Source organism: Garra rufa, chromosome 10, assembly GCF_049309525.1.
Source record: "Garra rufa chromosome 10, GarRuf1.0, whole genome shotgun sequence".
Lineage (NCBI taxonomy): Eukaryota > Metazoa > Chordata > Actinopteri > Cypriniformes > Cyprinidae > Garra > Garra rufa.
The window spans coordinates 3921962-3949398 of NC_133370.1; the positions used below are offsets into that span (position 1 = coordinate 3921962).

Here is a 27437-nt window from a genome sequence, read left to right on the forward strand (position 1 = left end):
GGGAGGTTGCAAAATAGTAACAATGACGCAAGTCAACGGTGTTTCAATTTTGAAAACTAACATGACAACACTATGTGACTTCCCAAAGGAAGATGTTATCGCTCAGCCTCAGAATTTGCTTTTCTATTCTCTGTTACGCTCTATTTAATATCAATCTCAACTAAGATGCCTCTCCTAAAATTAATGAGGAAAATGTTTTATATTTTAAGATAGAAAATGTTCTTTTGTTTGGGTTGATGAAAAGCTAAATCATAAAATAAAATTAAAACAATCAAATTAAAACATTTAATAAAATGTCATGTGACCATTAATGAACATCAGAGAAACGTGAACATGCAAGTGAAGCAATTTTCATTTTATTGTTCATATTATTGTTTAGGATCCTTTTTTATTAATAAAATTAATTTATCTTATTAGTTTACTTTTACCATTAACAAACATTAGAGACCCATGAACACAAGCTTTTATTTGCAATATTAATTTTAATTATAGTTTCCTTTTTGTGTGTGTGTGTGTGTAGATATATATATTTATTTTATTTTTTTGTAATTTAAAAAAATATATATATTATTTACAATTTTAAAAATAAATTACCATTAATCAACAGAGACTTAAAAAAACATTTTTGTTATTATTTAAGATATTTTTATTTCAGTTCTGTTTTGTTTTTTTAATAAAATAAAATTAATTAAATAAATAAAAATATAATAAAATCTTATTAAGTACACTACTGTTTCGGTTTAATTTTTATTTCAGTTTCAGCTTTTATTTTTTACCTGCATGTTATGCGACCATTAATTATTATTATTTGCATACTATTATGTTTTTGTTTATATTTTATTAGGTTTTATTTTAATATTTTCAATTTGCATTTTATTTACCGTTAATTTGTAAGTAATTCTGTGTAGCTTTTTATTTTAGTAATTTTTTTAGTAATTTTTGAATGTGATTTTTTTTGGTCTTTTTTGTTTGTTTTTAAATTTTACTATTTAGGTTTATTTTTTATTTCAGTTTCAGTTTTGATTACCTGTAATAGCTTTCATTTTAATATTTTCAATTTTAGTAATTTTGTTATGCGTTTTTTTTTTTTTTTTTACAAATATACCTATTTAGGTTTAATTTTCATTTCAGTTTCAGTATTTCTTTTTACCTGTATGTTACATGACAATTAACCAACATCAGAGACCCGTGAACATGCAAATGTGTTGTTTTTAAAATGATATACTATAATATATAAGTATTATATATTATTATTACATCATATAATAGAATTGTATAAGTATTTTATTCATTGTATTTATTTATTTACTCAAATATTAAATACTTACAATTTTAATTACAAAAATTCTCTTTATCCAACATTTCTTAAAGTATTAAATTTTATTATTTATTTATTTATTAAATCTGAAATAATTAAATATTTTGAATTGCAATTACTTTTTACACGTTTTATTTTTGCAGTTTTGTCTTTTTTTTTACTTAATTTTTTTATAATATTAAATTTTTTTGTATTTTTTATTTAAATTATGCTTAATTTATTTTTTATTTTTGTTTCAGTTTTTATAAATTCTAGCGCTTCATCTTAAACTGCAGTTAGTTGCCAAGGCAAATATTTCTAATTTCCATTTAGTTTATGTTTTTCCATCTAACATTGATATTTTATTTTATTATCAACAAAAATGTTTGTAATAGTTTTAGTTAACTATAATAACCCTGTTTTGTAAAATACTTCATTTTTAAAGAAATTCATCCAACAAAAAAGTTTGGGAATCCCTCGGTTGCGCCAACGGCTGAAAGAAAGACCTGGCTTGAGATGACATTGGAAACATCACTATTGCAACTCAGATGTAAACAGGAAGTAGAGCTGATGAAAATAGCGACATTTTAAGGAAGTCCACAAGGCCTGACAAGACTCAACTCAACAAGAGACTTCTGCTCTTTATAAAGCAGACAGTACTGACGTGATTCATCTGTCTCCTGCCCTCTGTGCTCAATAAAAGCAGACAAGGTGCACTTTGTTTTGTTTATGAGAAATGCAAGAACCGACAGCGATGGACATCATTATCTGAAGTCGAATAAGATTTGAGATCTGATCTGATTTGAGAGGAATTCAGCAATTAAATGACTCAAAGTTGTGCCAATTTGCATGTTTACATCTCAAAACATCTCAGTTTGTCAACAGTCCTTCCAAAATTTGTGCACCACCTATATCCGCATTTTACCGAATGAGTGTGCATGAAGTCTAAAAGAGGAATATCAAAGCCTCACTATAATACCACATCACCACAATTCTGTATGAGGTGAGCAGCAGCATCATGAGAAAAAGACATTTCGGTAGGCGTCTGGCCTTCTCTCTGTAGGGTTTTGCCCGTGAAGCACTCTTCTAAGGGAAGGTGGAGGGGTGAAGCCCAGCGGACGTGTGTAATCTCAAACTGAAGGCTGCAAAGAAAACATCTGACGCACAGTTCCTCTTCCTTCCTCTCTTTCACCATGGAAACCCAATGAAAAAACACGCATTGCAAATGGCTATTCCTGAACAAGACTCGAGAGGAATCTGAAGACTTCGTATTTTATATGATTTAATTTAATGCTAGTTTTTATGTAACACATGGCCATGAGGGTTTTATTTCTTCCAAAAACAGAGAAACAGAAATATGTCCAAATAACAAAACTATGAGCACAACCATGAAAAAAATACTTTAATTAATTAAGGAACACTTCTTTTGAAAAGAAATATAATAAACTGTCTGTGTTTACGGTTAAAAAGCAATGCAGTGTGAATTTACTTGCATTTTACAACAGCCTCAAAACCTCAGATCAGATCTACAATTTAGAGCTACATTTCTTCAATATTTTTAAAATGTAAAAGAATATTTTAACCTTTTATTTATTTGAATAATAAAAACTGTAAATTCTGTGTATAATCAATTAATTTAAATGATTTTTACTATTACAAAATAATATTTAATTCTTTTAAATATTACAAAAAACTGAATTGCAATTTGAGAAAATATTGTATACAATAAATTATTTTGCATATATCTATATATACATTTTATGAAATACTTAATAGTATTTAATAAATATGTATTAAAATATTAAATATTTAAAAAATAATATTAAATAAAAAATATTACATTATTTAAATATTAAATAATATTTTAAATTGTAATGCGAGTAAACATTGTGTACAAATGAATGAATTTGCACCATATTTACCAATATTACAGGCAAATTTATTATTTATTATTAATTATTTTTATATTAAATATTTAAATATCTTTAATTGGAATGTGAATAAATGTTGTGTACTAATAAATTATTCTATACAATATTAACTAATATTACAAATCTTTATCATTTATCTAAATATCACAATTTTCAATATTACAGAAATATTTTTGTACTGTCTTTAATTTATTTGTAAATGTCTCTATATTTTCCATTTCAATTTGACTAAATACTATATATGTATAATTTTTTTTACACAGCATTTACTAATATTACCAAAAAAGTATTATCTTTAATTATTTATTTATTTACTTAAAAATTATACAATTTCTTAATCGCATACTGTTTACAAAAAAATCTCTTTATCCAGCATTCACTAAAAGTATTACATTTAATTTTTATTTATTTGATTAAATATTAAATAATTCAATATTTTGAATTGCAATTTGAATAAATATTATAAAGAATAATTATTTACACAGTATTTACTAATGTTACAGTGAAAAGTATTATTGTTAACTTTATTTAAATTTCATTTATTTATTTAAATATTAAAATTTTAAATTGCAATTATTACATACATTTGTTACACATTATTTACTAATATTGCAATCAAAAGTATTATCTTTATTTTTTTATTAAATGTTTAAATACTAAATAATTAAATATTTTGAACTGCAAAAATGTTTGAATATTACAGAAATATTTACAAATGAAATAGGTTTTTATATATATATGTTTTTTTTATGGGTTTAGTTTAAATTAACTATAAAAACATCAATTAATTTCAATATAATTTGACTCAATAATACATATAATTGTTTTTATTATTATATATATATATATATATATATATATATATACATATTTATTTAAATATATCGTAATATTACATATTTTAATTGGAATTTGAGTGTATATATATATATATATATATATAATTATTTTTCCATTTTAATCATTTATTTAACTAAATATGAAATATTTCCCAATTTTAATTGCAATTACGGTCTACAAAAATTCTCTTTCCAAAATTTACTAAAAGTATTATATTTCATTTTTATTTATTTATTTAAATATTACATAATATTAAATATTTTAATTGGAATTTGAGTATATGTATATGTACATATATGCATGTATATGTATGTATATATATTTTATTATTTTTTTATCCATTTTAATCATATATTTAATTAAATATGAAATATCTCCCAATTTTAATTACTATTACTGTCTACAAAAATTCTCTATCCAACATTTACTAAAAGTATTATATTTTTAATTATTTATTTCAATATTTGAATTGCAAGTTGAATATGTCTATAAAATATTATATATAATATATATATATATATATATATATATTTATATATATTCATTTATTTACTTAAATATGAAATATTTCTCACTTTTAATTGCAATTACTGTCTACAAAAATTCTCTTTATCCAACATTTACTAATATATATATACACACACACACACACACACACACACACACACATACATATATACATATATATATATATATATATATTACATGTAAAAGTACAGAAAATGTATAAAATATTCAACTTAACAATCATTATTTTATCCTACAGCCATCCAAAATAATTCTATCAATCCAAAATACCTTTTTCGACCTGAAGTCACCCAAAAATCTCCTACCTTCTCCCAGCACCATGTCCTTCAGCTTCTCCACAGCCTCTGCGAAGCGGGCGACGTCTCTTAGCAGCGAGGGAATGTCCTCCACCTCGATGACCGATGATTCCACACCCTCCACCGCATGTCCGTAGTTGAGAGCGGCCCTTACGTAGCCCTTATGGTAGCCCCACGTCCCTGACGTCTGGAAGGCGAAGCCGGCGGCGCTGGCGTGGCGACTGAGACCCGTGGGGCGTTTGACCGTCCCGACAGGTGAACTGCACCCCGCTAGCTTAGAGTGGGCGGACGGTGTTCCCGGGCAGGATAAGGGGCTTAAATCCGGAGGGGCCAACGTGCAGGGGCCATCGATAGTGTCGTTGGAAGAGTGTTCCTGAAGGATGGACAACTGGGTTTAACATGGGATGGAAAGAGAGGGATGGAGCGTGAATGATGGGTGATTATGGAGAGGAATATTATGAACAGGGTTAAAGAGACAAGTCAAATAGTTTGTCATGAATATGGAGGTTAATGTGCTGAGGTGATTGAAAGAGAGTCAATTTGAAGACAGATCTACAAATATACTGGTTTATTATTTAATAAAAATTATATTTTATGACAAACATAGAGTATTTAGATGATAATAAAGCTAATTAAAAAAACTAAATGAATCAGTGCTATTTTAATATTATCGAGATACTATTATAGTTTTTATTATTATTTTGAATAAGTTTTCACATTTAATTAATAATATATATATTTAATTAATAACATTTTATTAATTTTAAGTTATTAAAGTTAATATGAAAAATTTTTATTAATTTAAATATTAAAATATTAGATATTAAATATTTTTAAATGTTTTTATATATATATATATATATTAGGGCCGGGACTTTAACGCGTTAATTTAGATTAATTAATTACACAAAAATAACGCGTTAAATTTTTTTAACGCATTTTAATCGCACTAAGTTTTGCACCGCGGAACGTTTCTCACTGGTTGAGATTCGACGGACCGATTATACTGGAGCACCAACTAGCGTTCAGACAAGCCAAAGAACTTATACCAAAGAAGCTGCGTCCGTCCTAAATAGTATTGTATGTCCCAAATCGTAGTATGTTTAAAAAGTATTCCAAAGATTCCCGGATGGTCTACTACTTAACGATCAATGCACACTCTTAATTGCTAATATTTCCCGCAACACACTGCGCCGTGAACGAGGATTCGATTAGAACTACAAACACGCATAAAAAATGTTAAAAAACTACAAACATGGAGGATATACGCGACCAACGGACAGGTAGAGAAAGGGGTTTGAGTGATAAATAATCAGTTTGTAACCTGATAAAAACTATTCCATGTGTAGCAACATTTATAATGATAGGTTTGGTCATTAACGTTTAAATGCATAATTAAGCAAACACAAGAGCAGAGTTCTCGGAATGAAAGACTCGTTAAAGAACGTGCCTCTTGCTACATTTAATGGCAATATTGCACTGGTCTGTTGGACTTGGTTGAACAAAAATAAACAATATTTTGTTGCTTAAGCTTATGTATTCAGTCATTATTCAATGGTATACTAAAAATCCATGTAAAAATCTTAATTCTCACTGTTCTCAGGTCAAATATTTACATGCGATTAAAATGCGATTAATTTCGATTAATTAATTACAAAGCCTCTAATTAATTAGATTAAATTTTGTAATCGAGTCCCGGCCCTAATATATATATATATATATATATATATATATATATATATATATATATTTTTATTTTTTTTTTTTTTTATTACATTTTTATTTATTTAAATATTAAATAATATATTAAATGACAATTTGAGTAAATGTTGTACAAATGAATTATTTGACACCATATATATATATATATATATATATATACACTAGGGCTGTCCCCGAATAGTCGAAGATTCGATGCATCGATATGCGGAGCCTGATTCGACCACCGATCTCACAGTCGAATCTTCGCGGGTGAAACGAGCATCATACCATTTTGGCAATATGGGGGTGCTCAATGTCTAATTGCACACAGAACTACTGGTTTTGTACGGTTATATTACGTTATATACAGCCTTTGATTATGATAATGCAGTAAAAACAAAAGTGAAAAGAAAGAAGCGTTCAATAAATATTTTTAATGTGTTTGTGAATAAATCTAACCACCCCTGTGACAGATTTAATTTTCACTTGCCCTGATCCATGAGATGCGGACCATCTTGACGGCAGGGATTAGGCGGCGATCACACCGAACGCGTTTTTGCAATTGGAGGCGCCTCTTTTGAATGGTTTTCTGTTGGCAGTGAGCGTTCTGCGCTCTGTTTATGCGCCCCCCGCGCCTCGCGTTTTTGCAGGAGCGCTCTGAGCGCCTGAAGTTGAAAAAAAAAAAATCAACTCTGAGCGGAAAAACGCCCAACGTCATTCGCGTTCCATTGTCCAATCGAATGAATGGAGAGGCGGGCCTTCAGTTGTGATGGTGAAAGTTTACCGTTGCTTCAAAAGTCCGGAGACTGCAAGAAATGGAGGAGAAACCTTTGGTGTCTATCGTGGGTAACCAGGAGCTGTATTATTTAGGGTTTCTGCTAATATGACAGTTTACTTAACAGCAAAAAACTAAGATTTTAGAGCGTTCGCGCTATAATCCTTTGATTTGACTGACAGGACAGCTGTATCGGTCGTTGCTTAGCAAAAAAGGCAGTGCTGTGCGCCTCGCGTTTTTAGAACTAAAAGACGCGTTCTGTGTTTTTATTTAAACCTAAATAAGTTCGTCTGTCAGTTGGCAGGCAGTTTTGGTCGCTTTATTAAAAGTTGTTGCTGTGTGCAGTGTGTAAAATAAAATAAAAACTGTTTTACCCTCCTGCTGACTATAGTGTCGTGCCCCTCCCAACCCATTCACACACACACATAAGCCTAGATGATTCGACTATCGGTCGACTATAGAAAGATTCGAAAATTCTGATTCGACTATGAAAATTCATAGTCGGGGACAGCCCTAATATACACACACCAATATTATAGCCAAATGTATTATATTACATTTTTATTTTTTATTTAAAAGATAAATATTTCAATATTTGAACTGCAATGTGATTTTTTTTAATTTACATATTTAATTATATTTTAATTGCAATTTGAGTAAATATTGTGTACAAATGAATTATTTGACATCATGTATCTAACAATATTATAACCAAATGTATTATATTCAATTTGTATTTATTTATTTAAACAATAAATATTTTAATATTTTTAACTGCAATGTAAATTATTATTTTATTTATTTATTTACATATTAAATTATATTCTAATTGCAATTTGAGTAAATATTGTGTACAAATGAATTATTTGACACCATATATATACCAATATTATAACCAAATGTATTATATACAATTTTTTTTATTTATTTAAACAATAAATATTTCTATATTTTGAACTGCAATGTGAGCAAATATAATGTATAAATAAATTATTTTACAGAATATTTATTAATATTACAAATCTTAATTTAAATATCAAAACGTTTAATATTTTTCTTTGCAATTTGAGTTAATATTACAGAAATATTCATTATAATAATAATAATATTAAATATTTAGGTTAATTATTTAAATATTAAATAATATTTCAATTAACTGAGTACGTATTGTGTACAAATGAACTATCTGACACCATATTTACCAATATTACAACCTAATTTTTTATTTGTAATTTGAGTTAATATTGCAGAAATATTTATTTAAATATTAATTATTTAGATATTAAATTAAAATTGTGTACAAATACATTATTTTATAGAATATTTATTAATATTACAAAATATTATTGTTTATTTATTTAAATATCAAAATGTTCAACATTTTTCTTTGCAACTTGAGTTAATATTACATAAATATGTATTTAAATGCTATTTAGATGTTAAATTAAAATATTAAATAATTGAAATATATTTTTTAACTTATTTAAATAGATTAAATATTTCAATTTGAATAAATATTGTGTACAAATGAATTATTCCACACCATATCTAACAATATTACAGCCAAATGTGTTATATTTAATTTTTATTTATTTGTTTAAATAATAAACATTTCAATATTTTTTAACTATTTATTTATTAAAATTACACATTTTTATTTAAATATCAAAATGTTCAATATTCTTATTTGCAATTTTAATTAATATTACAGCAATATTTTGTTAAATGTTAAATATTTAAATATTAAATAAAATTTTATATTTTTAAATATAAAATATTTCAATTGCAATTTGAATATTGTATACAAATGAATTATCAGACACCACATATACCTATATTACAGCCAAATGTATTATATCACATTTATTATAATAAATATTATTTTTTTTATTGCAAAGTGAGTAAATAATGAACAAATAAATGATTTTACAGAATATTTATTAATATTACAAATCTTTATTTAAATATCAAAATGTTTAATATTTTTTTTTTGCAATTTGAGTTAATATTACAGAAATATTTTAGACAATATTTACTATGACAAAAATAATGTCTTTAATTTTTTTTTAAAGTTCTATCTTTGTATCAAGAACCATTTTGACTGTTTAGGTTTCTTGAGCTCAACCATATGATTCAATGGAGACTCAAAAAAGTAATTATATGTTCTTCAGATCAATAACTTGCCATTTCTGTTAAAAGAACAAGTGAAGGCCTTTTCTGGTGAATTCTATTCTATTCTAATTTCCAACTGGAAGTGTACAGCTAAACTGTTGCTTGTTCTGATATGACTCTTACATGACTTCCTCTCAGTTTATTTCTGGTATTGTTTGCGAAACAAAGAGCAAGACTTACGTCTTAAGTGTTCTTCACCAGGCATTTTTCACCAGAGAAAGCTTTACAGCAATGCTAGTCAACAATACGCAACATTAAACAATGAATAACACTTCGATATCAATTCGCGAACTCGCTGATTCTTTTAAATGATTCAATTGAACCGATTCGCACTCGCTCGACTGGGGTGATCCGGTTGACTGAAACGAATCATCCGAACAAACCAACTCGTTAAAATGAATCGTACTTCCCACACATGTCCAATATCGATAAAGAATAAAGTACTTTAGCCTTCTAAACACAATTTTGTTGTGGACTAACGTTACATGAGGGAAACAATAAAATGAATCAATTTGTTAACCGTTTAAATTAAACCAATCGTTGCAAACGCGTCAGATTAAACGTGTTTTCTCTTTTAAACACGTTTACAGTAGTATAACCAGCCTATCACTAAACTAAACTCGGTGTTTAATTTTCCTCAGAGAAGGGATGTTGCTCTTACCGAAGCGTTTTGCGCGGAGTTGCTCTTTTTTGCAGCTGAAGGCGTTTTATTCGTCGTCTCCTTCTTCTTTCGAGAGAACATGTTCACGCCGTTTGCTCCCTTCACTGAAATCGCACCGCAAAGTTTGAGGAATGAGACAAATAGTTGTGAAAATGTCTCTCTTCAGGCTCTTCTGCGTTTGACAGTTACTTCCCCATCATGATAGTTCAGTTACTCGTGCCCGCGGCGCGCACTCTCTTCCTGCTGCAGCAGCGTCGCGCAACAACGCGCGTCCGTCTCGAAGACGCTGCTGGCACCTGCAGGAGAACCACTAAACAAACAACACCTGACCGTAACATGACAGTGAAATTCACATATGACTCACGGACAGGTTTCTACAGTACTCTGTGTCAATGTTAATGATTTTAAGGAAAAAAAAGTCATTTTGCGGGTTATTTTTGATGTTTATGTGACGCCTCTAACACGTGTAGTCAAATACGTTTTATTTGAAATAAAATATTTTACTTAAAATAAAAATAATTACACATTTAAAAAATGTAAATACACAAATTTAGACAGTTTTCAGTGATGAGATAATACAGAAGCTGAATGATTAGCATATTCTATGGAAGTGGTACTCCAATGCCAAATTTATGCTGCAAAGGTGGCACAGAAGCACTTCTGGAGTGGCATTTAGGTGTCTTTACACACTGTTTAATGCTGCTCAGAGGTGGCACAAATGCATTTACACAGCAATTAGAACAGTAAACTTTGATGTTAGGGGCTAAGGAAGAAACTTTAGTCTGGCTTTTATGCAGCATTGCATCTTTACACTTTATTTTGAGCAGGCACAAAGCAGCCTTATCTTGGCAAGTTTATATTTAAAGGTATTAACATGGTATTTCTTGGTTGGAAGCTCACATGTTTCCCTGAAAAAACACATATGCCAAGTTGACACTACAAAGGTGGCACAGAATCACTGCTGAAGTGGCATTTAGGCGTCTTTACACACTGTTTAATGCTGCTCAGAGGTGGCATAAATGCTTTTATACAGCAATTACATTTTGCAAGTATACACTTCGGGGCTGAGCAGGAATATAGGTTTCCATATTCTGGTATTACCATTGTATTTCTTGGTTGGCATCTCACCTATTTCCCTGAAGAAACACCTATGCCAAATTTACACCACAAAGGTGGCACAGAAGCGCTTCTGAAGTGGTGTTTAGGCGTCTTTACACAGTTTAATGCTGCTCAGAGGTTGCATGAATGCATTTACACAGCAATTAGAACAGTATATTTTGATATTAGGGGCTAAGGAAGAAAACTTTGGTCTGGCTTTTATGCAGCATTGTATCTTCTTCACACTTTATTTTGAGCAGGCACAGAGCAACCTTAACTCAGCAAGTTCATATTCTGAGGTACTAACATGGTATTTCTTGGTTGGCACCTTGCCTATTCACCTGAAAAAAAAAAACATGTCAAAAGCACTTCTAAGGTAGGATTTAGGTGTCTTTTACCATTTAATGCTGCTCAGAAGTTGCATGAATGCATTTACACAACAATTAGAACAGCAAACTTTGATGTTGGGGCTAAGGAAGAAAACTTTAGTCTGGCTTTTATGCAGGATTATGCTTTGAGAATTTTAAGCAGCGTTGTTAAAAATGCACAGACACAAGAATTTGAACAAACTCTTAAAATTTTATTGTTTGTTAAAAATTATATTGCAGTACAATATATTCCTTCTGTTAAATGTAGAAAACGTTCAGAATGAGTCAAAAGGCACATTTGTTTACACTATTTACAGTTCTGTCTAAACTCATAAATATTGGGATAAAACAAAGAAGCCCAAAGTAAAAGTGCTGAACAGAATTCTAACTGGAAACATTAATAATATAACAATAATAATAATAATAACAACAACAGCAACGACAACAATACATACAATCAGTAGCAGTTTTAATAAATGTTTTGTTTGTATTATTAAAGTGTTCACTTGTGATTTCTTTGTACTGGGTTTTTACACACGAAAAATGCTTAAACTGAGTAACCGGAGCCAATCACAGCCTCCCGTGAACCGGATTGCGTTTGTTCATATCACCGATCCAGTTTTGAAACTGCTTGCATACAAAAACAAATCATATCAAAAGGAGAGAACTTGTAGTAATACTCGAGCAAGATTCCTAAATTCGCATTTTCTCTCATATACTTCAAGTCTAGAATACGATAGCCAGGCCTGTAGAATACAGTAGTCAGTATCATGCGACGGCGCATTCTTTCCCTCGACTTTTCCTGAGATTAAGCACGACCGAACGGAGCCTGCAAAAACTGCACAGAAAACTTTGGTGCGACGGGAATCTAGACGCCCGACCCAAAAGAGGAAAAAAACTGAATTTCGCGTAAAGGAATAAAAGTAACACGGAGCGCGGGGCAGTGCAGCTCGATTTGGTGGCTTGGATTCTGTGTTTTGGGAGCGGGAGAAATCAAAGAAAACCCTGACAAGGCATTGGAAAAGTGTTTGAACTTCTACACGTGATTATAACAAAGTCTACCTCTACTAGTAATGTCCCTTGGATATAAATAGCAACAATAATAATAGTATTAATAACAATAATAATAATAATACGTACAGCAATAGCAAAGACGCCAATACATTTGCTTCCATTCCAACTACACGAGAATACAAGACCAAAGGAAAAAACATTGACCTCATACAAACAAACAAACAAACATATCTGTTTATTCCGCATAACAAATATAATATTCTTCCAACACAATTCAAAAATATCACTTCTGAACAGACAGATATAAAGAGAATCGCGAGTTGTTCGTGGGGCAGTATTTGATTTTTATTCTCCATAATATGCGTTTGGTTTTTATTGCTAAGTCTCACTCTGGCTCCACAGAGGTCCAGTGGTTTCAGCGCTCGTTCACAACTAAGTCTGCTAATAAATAATTTGGTTATCGATTCCCAAAAGCTCCATCCGCAGCCTATTATATTTTATAAAATAGTCTTTTGCTTGGACAGTGACGAGTCTATACGATACCTGAGAAAGTATTCCGCAGAAAGCGATCTGCTCGTGAGCGCCGCCGTCATTAGATCGTGAACGAATCTGACCAATCTGTCCCTGTGTTTTCGGATTACTGAAATGTAGAAAGAAATGAGAAATTCACAGGGTTAAGGGGTCAAACAGCAGTTTCAGAATCATGCGATCGAGGAGACCGACGCCGGTGGAAATAAATAATATAGCACTACTCTGTCTAGAAATATATATATATATATATATATACGTACACAAGACTGCATCTGAAGGAGATAAAGGCACTGCTTTAACAGAAGGCTTTTATTTTCGAAAAAGATAAACTCCCTAGAACAGGAAACAGTATACACCAATATCTTAATAAATAAACTCTCTTTTACCTCAATGTCTGATGTGATGAAATGGTGGGTGGAAAAGCCCTATTGCTTCAAATAAGGCAAACAAAAACCAAACCGATTTCAAGTGCCCGTGTGTTTTTAAAGAAGTAGATCACTTCCGAGAAAACTGTACAAATAATGTACTCATTTGTCATCCAAGATGTTCATGTCTTTCTTTCTTCAGTCATAAAGAAATTGTTTTTTGAAGAAAACATTTCAGGATTCTTCTCCATATAGTGGACTTCTATAGTGCCTGCGAGTTTGAACTTCCAAAATGCAGTTTAAATGCAGCTTTAAAGGACTCTAAACGATCCCAGCCGAGGAAGAAGGATCTTATCTAGCGAAACGATTGGTCATTTACTAAAAATAAATTAAAATGTATATACTTTTTAAACTTAAATGCTTGACTTGTCTAGTTTTGCATCCTGGTTCAAGACAGTTAGGGCATGTCAAAAAACTCCTTATTTTCTTAAAATTGTCCTACATCACCAGTGTTGTTTTCGTCAACGATGACGATGATGAAATCATTTCGTTGACGCCACTTTTTTTTCATGACGATAACGAGACGACGACGAGATAAAAATGGCTCGTTGATGACTAAAACATGACGAGACGTGTGTGAGTTTTCGTTGACGAGACGAGAATAGACGAAAATGTTAGTGGGTGGTCCGTCAGACGTTTAAAATGCATGACATTTCTGCTTATTGGGCATGCCAATTAAAACCGAAAAAGTATCTGCCGCTATGGCAAGCCGTTTTAGCATTAAATACTATTTGCCATACTAGTATGGCAAGCCGTTTTAGCATTCTATCCTTGTTTGGTTACGCTCAACACGTCACATTGTTGTCACTCAGACAGACAGACGATTAACCATGATGGCGGCAGTTTGCACACAGGGTGGTCGCAAACGGTGAGAGGACCTATGGGTGTATTTCAAATATATGTCTTTTATGTCTAAAACCAGTCCTTCATTATTGTAATTATTGGTGAAAATAGTCGATCCGGAAGCTCACATTGTGTTGAACTATAGATCTGCTATTTTCACAACTTATAAGTGACACTACCCAACAGCAAAATACTTACTGACCTACATTAATTTGTTAAAAGACTTTTTCCCCTTTTTTTTGACTAAAACTAGACTAAAACCTTTTTGACTTTTCGTCGACTAAAATTGGACTAAAACTATCACATTTAGAAGTGACTAAAATTTGACTAAAACTAATAAGCATTTTAGTCCAAAAGACTAAGACTAAATCTAAGATGGTTGTCAAAAACAACACTGTACATCACTGCAGAAGTACCGACCCAGGGTTTACAAAGTCAACGTGCAAAGATCATCAAATGCTCTTTACAAAAAAAGGCAAAACTTGCAATTACTCTTGAAGTTTATTTCTGTGATCAAAGCTGAATTTTCAGCGTCATTACTTTAGTATTCAGTGTTACATTATCCTTCAGAATTCATTCTAATTTGCGGTTCAAGAAACATTTTTAAATATTATTTAATAATTATTAATATATAAAACAGCCGATTAAATTTTCTCAGGATTCTTTGATCAAAATTTCAGCACTTATTTCAAACAAAAAGCTTTTATAACATTATACACCAAACCACTAAAAAGCTTGAAGCTAGTATATTCTTTAGAATTTTTGAAAAATGAATACTTTTATTTAGCAAGGCTGCTTTAAATTGTTTAAAAGTGATGATAAAGACATTTAAAAGATTACAAAAGATTTATTTTTCAGATAAATGCTGATCTTCTAAGAAAAACCTGAGAACATTTTTCTCAGCTGTTTTCAACACAATAATAATAATAATGTTTTTTGAGCAGCAATCAGAATTAGAGATGCGCGGATGGGCTCAATCGTCACCCGAATCCGCAGCTTCAAATAAATTATCCGCCCGCACCTATATTTTTCTCTGATTTAGATAACCGCACCCGATTGTCATATTACACTTATTGTAATCTTAGTTTTGCATGATGATATGATAAATGGATGGTTCATTCTTAACAGCAGATTGATTCAGCTGATCGCTGCACATCGCTGCACACTTATATACGTTTAATCACTCATGATTTTAAGCCAAATCCACGCAGAAAAGAATAACGTTAACTGACTGACCAAACGCAAAGCCGACCAATGCACTACACTGCATTACCGTAACTTCTCGAACACACACAGACACAGATGAAATCGTCTGCCTGATGAAAAACGTATTTAAAACACGTTCAAGTTTTAGAAAATGTAGTTAACATTTGCATCATTATTGATTTATCTCATCCACCCGCGACCCACCCGCAAATAATCAGAATGCATTTTTTTATTACCCGACCCGCGGATATAACCGCCATCCGCACATCACTAATCAGAATATTAGATTTTGAAGCTGGAGGAGAAAATGAGATGGGAGTTTTTCGACATAGATGAGCATTCAAGGTTTAAAACTATATAAATAAGTTTTGTTTTTTTTAGAAAAAGACTGATTATTTCGCTAGATAAGACCCTTCTTCCTCGGCTGGGATCGTTTAGAGCCCTTTGAAGCTGCATTTAAACTGCATTCTGGACGTTCAAACTCACAGGCACCAAAGAAGTCCACTATATGCGGATAATTAAATTCAAACAATTCTTTCCGACTGAAGACAGACAGACATGAATATCTTGAATGCCAACATTATCTGTAAATTTTTGCTCTGAAAGCGAACCGCTCCTCTAAAGTCGTCTTCGCCAACGAACCGAACGCAACTCTCCTAGCTTATGGACTGAGAATGACTTGGGAAAAACTCTTCTAACTGTGCGTGTTTGAGACTCTAGGTGGCGTCCCAGTCCATCGTTTTGAACTGGATGACGGACTGCCGGTGATCCGAGGGCGTCCCGTGGATCATGTGATCTAGCGTCTCCAGGGCGTCCATATTGCCGTGGCCGTTCGGTAACAGATGCGTCTGTTCGGAGGAAGAGGACGAAGGCGTGAAGTGGGAGGAGGAGGAGCTAGAGTCTGAGAGGGAGGAGCTTGTCGGCGCCGAAGCAAAGAGGGAGGAGGAGTAAGGAGGAGGGGGCGGAGTCAAGGATGGCAGGGCTTGTGAGGAGAACGGGTGCTGAAGTTGCGAATCGGGCGAGTGGTAACTGAAGTCTAAGTCGTCGAATTCGAACTCGTCGTTTGTTCTTTCTGTAGCAGGCTGAGGGACGTGCGACTGCACGGCTAGGGGTTGCGACGGCTGCGCATGTTGCTTCGATAGCTGTGCGTGTGAGCTAAACAAGTGTGCGTTAGATGTGCGCTGGGATTGCGCCGACACGCCGGTTTGCTGTTGCATCTGTGTGAGAAGCCGCAGCATGAGCGACGTGTCTTGCCCTCGATGCAGCTGCGAGAGAAGCGTGCTGTACTGCGCAGACGGTTGCGCGCGTGAGACGCTCTGTTGCTGCTGCTGTTGCGTCAGCACCCCGAACGACGAATGATTTTGCTTTAGTGTGTGAATGTGCTGCTGTGGGATGTGTGTTGCCGACATGCGCACGTTCGGGTTCAACGCCACCTGTCTGTGTCTTTGCTGCTCCTGGGAGATCAAATCTTCCAGGTTGAACGTCTCGGGAACAGACGGGCACGGCCGTCCTCTCATGCCGTTTAGGTCTGGCGCTGGCGTTTTGATGTCCGGCGATGGGCAGGGGCTGATGGTTAGATCCAAGACCTCGTTGATGGCTTCGCTCTTCGGCTTTGCCACAGGGGGTAAAAGGGATCGTTGGTAGTGAAGACGGTTCTGAAGGGAGTGGGAAGGGTTTGCCATGAGCTTGCGGGCATTGAGCATCTTGGCCAGCATCTCTTGGCGCAGGCGCTGGTCGTTTGCGACTTGCTCTCTCTCTCGACGGGCTTTCTTCACCTCTTCATCCATCCGAGAGAGCTCGGCGCGCACACGGGATACGCAGTTCTCTGGGATTTTTATACCTGAAGAGAGAGAAATGGACATATAAGGCTGGTTCACACCAAGATTGACAACTATATAGCGTCCACACCAATGCACGATAATAGGGATGCACCGAAATGAAAATTCTTGGACGATGTTGAACAAAATTAAACACTGGGCCAATTACCAGTTTTGAATGTTTTTCCCCAATGTACTTTACCAATTTTTTTCACCATTGCATAAATTAAACAGACAATATTTGCTTTTTACAGTTTTGTCTTGCTTTTCAAAAAAAAAAAAAAAAAAAAAAAAAATCAATTACAAAACAATTCAAAATATTTACTTAACACTAAACATTTTTAACATTAGAGCCTACTAACGAAGCACAATTTAAATTTAAATTAATAAGTTAGTAAAATGATATTCTTTGGCCATTTTTAAGACCCCCTCCTTGAAGGCATGTGTTTTTAATGTACAAATAAATGCAGCCTGAGAATGTTATAATAAATGTATTAATAGAGCTGTTGTAATGATTGTTATTTTATTTTATATTTTTGTGTTACTTTTTTATTTTACATTACATTTTAAATTCTGAATTATTTTTATTATTTAAAAAAACTGTTTTTGTATTTGAATATATTTTAAAATGTAATTTATTCCTGTGATCAAAGCTGAATTTTCAGCATCATTACTCCAGTCTTTAGTGTCACATGATCCTTCAGAAATCATTCTAATATGCTGATTTGCTGTTCAAAAGCATTATTATTATTATTATTATTATTATTTAGAACAGTTGAGTAATTTTTTTTCAGGAGTCTTTGATGAATAAAAAGATCAAAAGATCATCATGAAATAAAAAGCTTTTGTAACATTATACACTATACCATTCAAAAGCCTGGAGTTAATACTTTTATTTTGCTTTAAATTGATCAAAAGTGATGATAAAGACATTTATAATGTTACAAAAGATTTCTATTTCAGCTAAATGCCGTACTTCTGAACTTTCTATTCAATAAAGAAACCTAAAAAAATAATTCTACTCAGCCATTTCAACAAAATATTCAATAATAATAATAATAATAATAATAAATGGTTTAGCAGCAAATCATAATATTTGAATGATTATTGAAGGATCATGTGACACTTACGATGCTAAAAATCAAGTTTTAAAATCACAGGAATAAATTATATTTTAATATATATTTAGTTATTTAAAAAAAAATCACTGTTTTTGCTGTACTTTAGAATAAATAAATGCAGGCTTGGTGAGCAAAAGAGACCACTTTAAAAACGTTAAAAACTTACTGTTTAATAACTTTTGACCGGTAGTGTTATTTATTTTTTTACATTTGTATGGTTGCCAGATTGGGAACATCAAGTAAACCACTGGGCTGAAGCCCTGATTAGGGGATTTAATATCTTGAGATCTGGCAACCACAACTATGAACGCTTGTTGAAGTTTGTAACCAAAGCAAGATAACACAAACAGCAAAATAAAAATGAAACTCTTTCAGCATAAATAACCAGCTGGTTGACAAAATAAACCTGATCAGGAGATTTAAAATCTTGACATCTGGCAACCATAACTGTTACCAATGCAAGAGAACAGAAACGGCAAATTAAAATGAAATGTTTTCAGGATAATTAATCAGCGGCAAAATTCAAGAGAAGCAACTCAAGAGAAGCACAAATGATGATCATGATTAAAATGTGATTCATCGAGCAGCCCTATTAATTTACTAGCAAACAGGACTGGGAAGTAACAGATAACAAAACGTCAACTCACCAACTTGCTTGCTGTTCTGTTTGGTTTTGAGCCGTACGATCTGCAGGATGCTGGAGTTGGTGATGTCCGAGACGATGTCAGACACTCGTTTCCAAACCCTCAGCAGCGCTCCGCACAACATGTGATACTGCCTGAGACGCATCCCCAGAAAACACTCCTGGCCCTGTTCGATCATCTTACAATTACCCTTCCTATGAGAAACACACAGACACACAACACTGTTAAAGGACAAGTTCACTTCCAGGACAAAAATGTACAGATAATGTACTCCGTTGTCATCCAAGATGTTCATGTCTTTCTTTCTTTAGCCGTAAAGAAATGATGTTTTTTTTCAGAAAACATTTCAGGATTTCTCTCCATATAAATTCTAACGAATCTAAATTTGAATTCAAATTAAATTTAAATTAATTTCAATTTGAATGTAAATTAATGTAAATTGTTAATTACTAACTGAAATAAAGCTCAAATACAACAAAATAGAATACAAAATCTTAAAATACTATAGACATATATAAAAAAAATAAACCTAAAAAGTTCTAACTAAGTAGTAAGAAGTAGCTATTAATTAAATGACATGTAAAAATACCACAAAATTATATAAATTAAAGCTAAATAAAAATATTTAAAATAATAAAAAGTACAAAACCACATAAAATGACTAAAACTCACTTATTGGTAAAACAGAGGTTAAAAATTTGCTTACAACCATATATAACTATATGAAATATTAAAATATTGCATAAACTATGAAAAAAATAAACCTTAAATCTACTATATTTTCTACAATTACTAAAACTCAGATACACATTAAAATAAACAATAAAAAACACATAAAACAACTTAAATTAAAACTGAAAATTTGCAAATAAAATCTAATTTAAACGATGAATAAATATTATAAACGTAGACCACAAAGCCAGTCATAACGGTCAATTGTTTTAAATTGAGATGTATACATCATCTGAAAGCTGAATAAATTGATGTATAGTTTGTTAGGATAGGACAATGTTTGGCTGAGATAAATCTGAGGGTGCAAAAATAAACAAATATTGAGAAAATCGCCTTTAAAGTTGTCCAAATAAAGTTCTTAGCAATGCATATGACTAATCAAAAATCAAGCTGATATATTTATGTTAGGAAATTTACAAAATATCTACATGGAACATAATTTTTACTCAATTTTTGGCAGAATAATCAATCATTGTGACTTATACAATGTATTTTTGGGACTACTGCTACAAATATGTGACCCTGGACCACAAAACCAGTCATAAGGTTAATTTTTACAAAACTGAGATTCATACATCATATGAAAGCTCAGTAAATAAGCTTTCTATTGATATATGGTTTGTTAGGATCAGACAATATTTGGCTGAGATACATCTGTTTGAAAATCTGGAATCTGAGGGTGCAAAAAAATCAAAATACTGAGAAAATCACCTTTAAAGTTGTCCAAATTAAGTTCTTATCAATGCATATTACTAATCAAAAATTACATTTTGATATATTAACAGTAGGAATTTTACAAAAAAATTTCATGGAACATGATCTTTACTTAATTTCCTAATGATTTTTGGCATAAAAAAAAAAATCTAAAATTTTGACCCATGCAATGTATTTTTGGCTATTGCTACAAACAAACCCCAGCGACTTAAGACTGGTTTTGTGGTCCAGGGTCACATATACCCGTGCTACTTAAGACTGGTTTTATAAAATCATCCATAAAGAAGAAGCTGTGTGGAATGCAAACAGGGTTGGTTCATTTGCTACCTGTCAGAATAGCTTTGAATGTTTATTTCATCATCATTATCACCTGTATAATCAGGCAGAGCAAGAGTAAACTTGACCACACCTTTAAACACACACACTTAACCAGTTCACAGAGTTGTGTTATAGTTGTTAACTAGCTATTAGTGCAAACAACAACAAAAACTTATAATGTATTTTTTTAATAGTATCACTCACCAGTTGGCATGTGTGCAGTTGGTGAAAGAAAAGACAAACTGAGTCTCCCATAAATCCTTCGCTTCATCAGGCGTCACCTTCAGAGTGGAAAGAAAAACACGTGTAGAACGTGTATTCAGAGCATTTAGTGTGGATCTGGACTAGTAGCAAAAAAGCAATCAAAAGTGGCAAAAACTTTTTTTTTTTTTTATTCATAAAAACATGACAAATTTACAGTAAGTTATTGCTCAAAAGTTTGGGATCAGTAAGATTTACATTTTTTAAATGTTTAAAAAAAAAAGTCTTATGCTCATCAAGGTTCCATTTAGTTAATCAAAAATACCAAAAAAAAAAAAAAGTAATATTATGAAATATTATTGCAATTCAAAATAACAGTTTTAGATTTTAATATATTTTAAAATATGATTTATTTCTGTGATGCAACGCTGAGTCTTCAGTGTCACATGATCCTTCAGAAATTATTCTAATATACTGATTTATTACTTTTATTATCAGTGTTGGAAACACTATTTTTTTGGAAAACTGGGATACTTTTTTCAGGATTCTTTGATGAATAAAAAGTAAAAAAGAACAGCATTTATTTAAAATAGACACCTTTTCTAACAATATAAGCCTTTACTATCACTTTTGATCAATTTAACACATCCTTGCTGAAGAAAAGTATTAATTTCTTTTAAAGAGATGAAGAAAGAATATTCTTTCTTTTAAGAAATTACACACCCCATCCTTTGAACAAAGTGTTTGTTACAAAAGTTTTCTACTTTAAATAAATGCTGTTGTTTTAAAGTTTTATTCAAAGAATCCTGAAAAAAGTATAACAGCTTCCAAAAAACACTGATAATAAATCAGTATATTAGAATGACACTAAAGACTGGAGTAATGATGCTGAAAATTCAGCTTTGCATCACAAAAATAAATTGTTTTAAAGTATATTAAAATAGAAATCCACTATTTTAAATTGCATTACCAATTGACAATATTACAGTATTTTTCTGTATTTTTAGTTAAATAAATGCAGCCTTGATGAGCAGAAAAGCATTTAAATTTTTTGTTCCACTTTTGAGTGTAAGTGTATATGTTTAATGCAGCCAGTCAGGCATCTGTATTTACCATTACAAATGAGATGTAATTAGATATAAAATGGTTTAATAATAAATAACCTCTGAAAACACTCACAGCAACTCTAAACTTTAAACTCGAATTGCATTAAACTACATTAATTGAACTCCAGTTTCACTGTCTACCACCGAATGTCACTGTGCAACAACAGCTCTGCTTAAGATCGAACATTATATTCAGGATTCTGGCAGTGTTTGATGGGTTTTGCATGTTGTACCTTGTAGTATCTCAGCAGCAGGTTGTCCAGGTTCTCAGGATGAGCCTGTTTACCGATGTTGGGCTTATACAGGATGAGATTGCGACCCCGACCTTGTTCAGCAAGCAGGACGCACGGCTGACTCCCACGCAGCTGAACACACAAAAACATATATGCAATTAAAATACTCAAAGATGGTTGGTATTTGACAAGGTATCAAGCATGAGTTTTAGTCAGACAAGAGTGTGTGATGAAGTGTGGTGTACCTTGTTTGAGAGGTAAAAGCCTTCATAGTCTCCAGTGAGTTTTTCTGCTTTACTGCAGGCCTCTTCCCAGGGCATCCCACGATCCACACTGATCTGAAAAACAGCGACAAAACACAATGTCAGGACATTTCTAATACTCTGCAAACTAATAAAATAATAATAATAATAGCATATACATTGCCATTCAAAATTTTGGGATCTGTAAGACTTTTAAAGTCGTCTCTTATGCTCATCAAGTCTTCATTTATTTGATCAAAAATATAGGAAAAAAACTGTAATATTGCAAAATGGTATTACTATATAAAATGTTTTATTTGAACATACTTTAAAATAGAATTTATTCCTGTGATGCAAAGATGAATTTTCATCAGCTGTTACTCCAGTCTTGTGTCACATGACCCTTCAGAAATCATTCTAATATATTGATTCATTATTAGAATAATAATCAAATACTTTTTTTTAGAAACTGTGATTTTTTTTTTTTTAGGATTTTTTGATAAATAAGTTAAAAAGAACAGCATTTATTCAAAATATAAATCTTTTCTAACAATGTAAATCTATGCTATTTATTAATTTAGCACATATATAAAAATATTAATTTCTTTCAAAAAAGGAAGAATAAAAATTGAATGACCCCAAACTTTTGAACAGTAGTGTATATCGTTAGAAAACCTTTCTATTGTAAATAAATGCTGTTCTTTTAAACGTAGCATTTATTAAGGCATCCTGAAAAAAGTAATGACAGGTTCCAAAAAAATATTAAGCTGCACAGCTGTTTCCAACACTGATAACAAATCAGCATATTAGAGTAATGAATCTAGAAGTTCAACTTTATTTACAGATATAAATTAATTAATTAATTTAATGTATATTGTTACAGAAAAAACATCGTTTTACATTGTAATATTATTAAATTTTTGTCTGTATTTTTCATCAAATAAACAGCCTTGATGAGCATAAGAAACGCCTTTAATAAACACTAAAAATCTTACTGATCTCCTTTAACTTTTGACTGGCAGAGTATACTAAAAATGCACCAAAAACAGTAATATTGTGAAATATTACTACAATTTAAAAATACTGTTTATTATGTGAATAAATACTAAAATGTAATTTATTGACATGATCAAAGACGGGTTTTCAGCATCATTACTCCAGTTTTCAGTGTCACATGATCCTTCAGAAATCATTCTAATATTCTGATTTGCTGTTCAAGAAACATTTCTGATTATTATCAATGTTGAAAACTGTTGTGCTGCTTCATATTTTTGTGCAAACGGTGATACATTTTATTTTCTGAGATTCTTTGATGAATAGAAAGTTCAAAAGAGCAGCATTTATTTGAAACAGAAATCTTTTGTAACATTGTAAACATCTTTAATGTCACCTTTGATCAATTTAGTGCATCCTTTCCTCACACATACCTTATAGAGGATGACCTGGCCCTCCTGAGGGTTTCCTGGAGTTAGAAACTTCTCTTGCGTTTCCTCATGAATCTCATCATTACCAGGAGCAAGATCTGAACATACAGAATATGCCAACATTAAATCCTAGACACAGACAGAAGGTTTCCCCTTCTGGAGCATCAGTGAGTGTTTGAACCTTCTGTAATAGTTGCATATGAGTCCCTCAGTTGTCCTCAGTGTGAAAAGATGGATCTCAAAATCATACAGTCATTGTTGGAAAGGGTTCAAATACACAAAATTGCTGGAAACCCAAAGAATTTGTGGGACAAACAAGGGACTCATGAACAACTATCACTAAACAAAAAAAACAACACAGCATTAAGTATCAAGACATTTTTTTATAAATTCAAATATTATTTCCACTTGTGGACTATATGTAAACATCTTCAATGTGAAATATCTTACTAAGGTCAGTAGTAAATAAAAAAATAACATGCATTTTGTATGATCTCTCTTATTTTGGTAAAATAATTAACATTTTGCAGATTCTGCAAGGTGTATGTAAACTTTTGACCTCAACTGTAACTATAACAGCAAAATCCCCGCATAATATCATAAAAAAATTATGTGCACATTCAGGTTTCTCACCCAATATTCCCATGTCATATTTTCCCTCTTTCTTGTCCTTGTTGATCAAGTAGTCGAAGTTATCGGTGAAGTACTGGAACAGAGAGTTCTGCTGATGGACTTCCAAACCCAAAATACGGTTCAGAAACTTAGTGATGGTGCAGTCTGGGATACAGGACAGAAAAAGGCAATTAGCCATTTGTTTGGATGCAAATGACTTGCATATAATCAATGCATTTATTCCATGTCATCAGTAAAGCACTCCACTGACCCGGAATTACATCAGTAAAACAAACACACTGCAAAAAAAATGATTTTCTTACTTAGATTTTTTTGTCTTGTTTCCAGCCAAAATATCTAGAAATTCTTAAATCAATAAGGATTTTCTAGACAAGTAAAAATTATTTTCTTGCTTTCAGAAAAAACAAGTCAAAATTAAGTGTTTTATCTTGAAACAAGCAAAATAATCTGCCAATGTGGTAAGAAAAATAATCTTCTATTTGAAATACGACTTTTTTCTTATCCCATTGGCAAATTATTTAGCTTGTTTCAAGCAAAAACTCACTTAATTCTGACTTGTTTTTTTTCTAAACAAGACTATTTTTACTCGTCTAGAAAATCCTTCTTGATTTAAGAATTTTGAGATATTTTGGCTGGAAAGAAGACAAAAAAATCTAAGTAAGAAAAACATTTTTTGCAATGCAGAACAAATGTACATTATCCATAGTCATATTTTTTTCCAATAATAAATATACTCAAGCAGAAGTATCATTAGATTAGAGATGAGCAATAAAACACTCATTATAATCAGATCATCTTGATGTTATTTTATTACATTTACCTTTCTCTGTATTCAGACCTAGACGAGGCTCCTTGCAAAAGATTCCCACATCAATCATGCCTTTCTTCATATCTGAAACACACACATGAATATTTACATTAAAAATACAGCAAAATTATAAAATATTATTAGAATTTAAAATGGCTGTTTTCTATGTGACTATCTGTTCAAATGTAATTTATTTCTGTGATGCAAAGCTGAATTTTCAGCATCATTACTGCAGTCTTCAGTGTCACATGATTCTTCAGAAATCATTCTAATATGCTGATTTAATGCTCAAGAAATCTTTCTGATTATTATAAGCTTTGAAAACAGTTTTGATGCCCAATATTTTTGTGGAAACTTTAATGTTTTTTTTTAGGATTCACAGATAAATAAAAAGTTTGAAAGGAACAGCATCTATTTAAAATAGAAAACTTTTGTAACATTATAAATGTCTTTACTGTCACTTTTGATCAAATTGGCAGGATCTGCATCACCGAAGCACATCAGAACAGATGATATTACCTCTGAAGAACATGATGGGTCCTCCTAGGTAGCCCTTCGGTGGAGGGACTTTGTTGTCGATGTGCCCGAGGATGGCTTTAGTGATCTTATCCAAAGCTTTGGTGCCGTACTAAGACAGACAGAAGGTAAAAAACTGGTTAAATTCCTTGGTTCAAACTTTGATTTTACCCTCACTGGGCTCTTTTCACATTGTATTTGTGGGACTGTGGTGCATTTGCAATATGGGAATCAGCATGAAAAGATTTTGTTCAACTGTCAAACATATTGCAGTTTGTGTTTCTTCCAAGTTTAGAAAACATCAATCAAATGAAAGTCTTAAGTCAAATGAGGTTATGTCCAGTTTGATGTGTTGTTATTGTTAACTAAAACTAAGCCTAAAACTATTGAACTTTTTTAGTAATTGAAATAAAGCTAAAATACTATTCTTTTTATATTAGAAAAATAAAAAAATTAAACAAATAAAAAACAAACTCAATAAATGAATAATAATAATAACGAATAAGTTTTAAAATAATAATACAAACTGAATTAAAAATATATATAGAAATGACAAAAGGGCATACATTTACTAAAACAAACAAAAATTAAAATTAAAACTGAAAATATAAAAATAAAAGCAAATTCAAAATATCAAATCTCTATTAAACACTATAATGGCATGCAAAAAATACTAAAATAACACCAAATTAGTCTATTAAAAGAGATTAATTAAAATACATTTTTTTTAAATATTGCATGAAAGAAATGTAAACAAATAAAAAAACTAATGTAATAACAATAATAAATGAATAATAATAATACGTTCTAAAATAATAATAAAAATGAATTTTAAAATATTTAAAAATGTAAAAAAAATAAAATATAATAAAAAAATGACAAAAGGACATACAATTACTAAAACTAAAATGAAAACTGAAAATATGAAAAAATAAAAGCAAATTCTAAATATTAATCACTATTAAACACTATAATAGCATGTAAATAATACTAAAATAACACCAGAGAATAGTATATTATCCTAAAGCTATTAAACCTTTTTTTCAGTAATTGAAATAATGCTAAAATACATTTTTAAAAATTATTAGATGAAAATACATTCAAAAAAAGAAACAAAAATAAAAAAACTTAATTTGTATAATAAATTTGTCAAAATAATAAATACACGCATATATATATATATATATATATATATATATATATAATGAAATAAATGCTTAGAAAATAAGAACGACAAAAGGA

At 31.3% G+C, this 27437-nt stretch overlaps 2 protein-coding genes across 2 annotated transcripts in view; both read right to left on the reverse strand.

The window, feature by feature from the left end:
- LOC141343822 (regulator of nonsense transcripts 1-like) overlaps positions 1–10390 on the reverse strand; it is a 40421-nt gene extending 30031 nt beyond the window's left edge. The window contains exons 1-2 of the mRNA XM_073848480.1: positions 10202–10390; positions 4902–5265 (exon numbers count right to left, since the gene is read on the reverse strand). Of these exons, the coding sequence (XP_073704581.1) occupies positions 4902–5265; positions 10202–10282 (445 nt within the window). The 5' untranslated portion in view covers positions 10283–10390. The remainder of the gene's footprint in view (positions 1–4901; positions 5266–10201) is intronic.
- Positions 10391–11858: 1468 nt separating this feature from the next.
- Positions 11859–27437, reverse strand: part of LOC141343823 (protein strawberry notch homolog 2-like) — a 42666-nt gene continuing 27087 nt past the window's right edge. Inside the window, exons 24-32 of the mRNA XM_073848481.1 lie at positions 26199–26307; positions 25692–25763; positions 24872–25015; positions 24242–24336; positions 22818–22910; positions 22573–22704; positions 21237–21313; positions 19272–19462; positions 11859–17526 (exon numbers count right to left, since the gene is read on the reverse strand). Of these exons, the coding sequence (XP_073704582.1) occupies positions 16403–17526; positions 19272–19462; positions 21237–21313; positions 22573–22704; positions 22818–22910; positions 24242–24336; positions 24872–25015; positions 25692–25763; positions 26199–26307 (2037 nt within the window). The 3' untranslated portion in view covers positions 11859–16402. The remainder of the gene's footprint in view (positions 17527–19271; positions 19463–21236; positions 21314–22572; positions 22705–22817; positions 22911–24241; positions 24337–24871; positions 25016–25691; positions 25764–26198; positions 26308–27437) is intronic.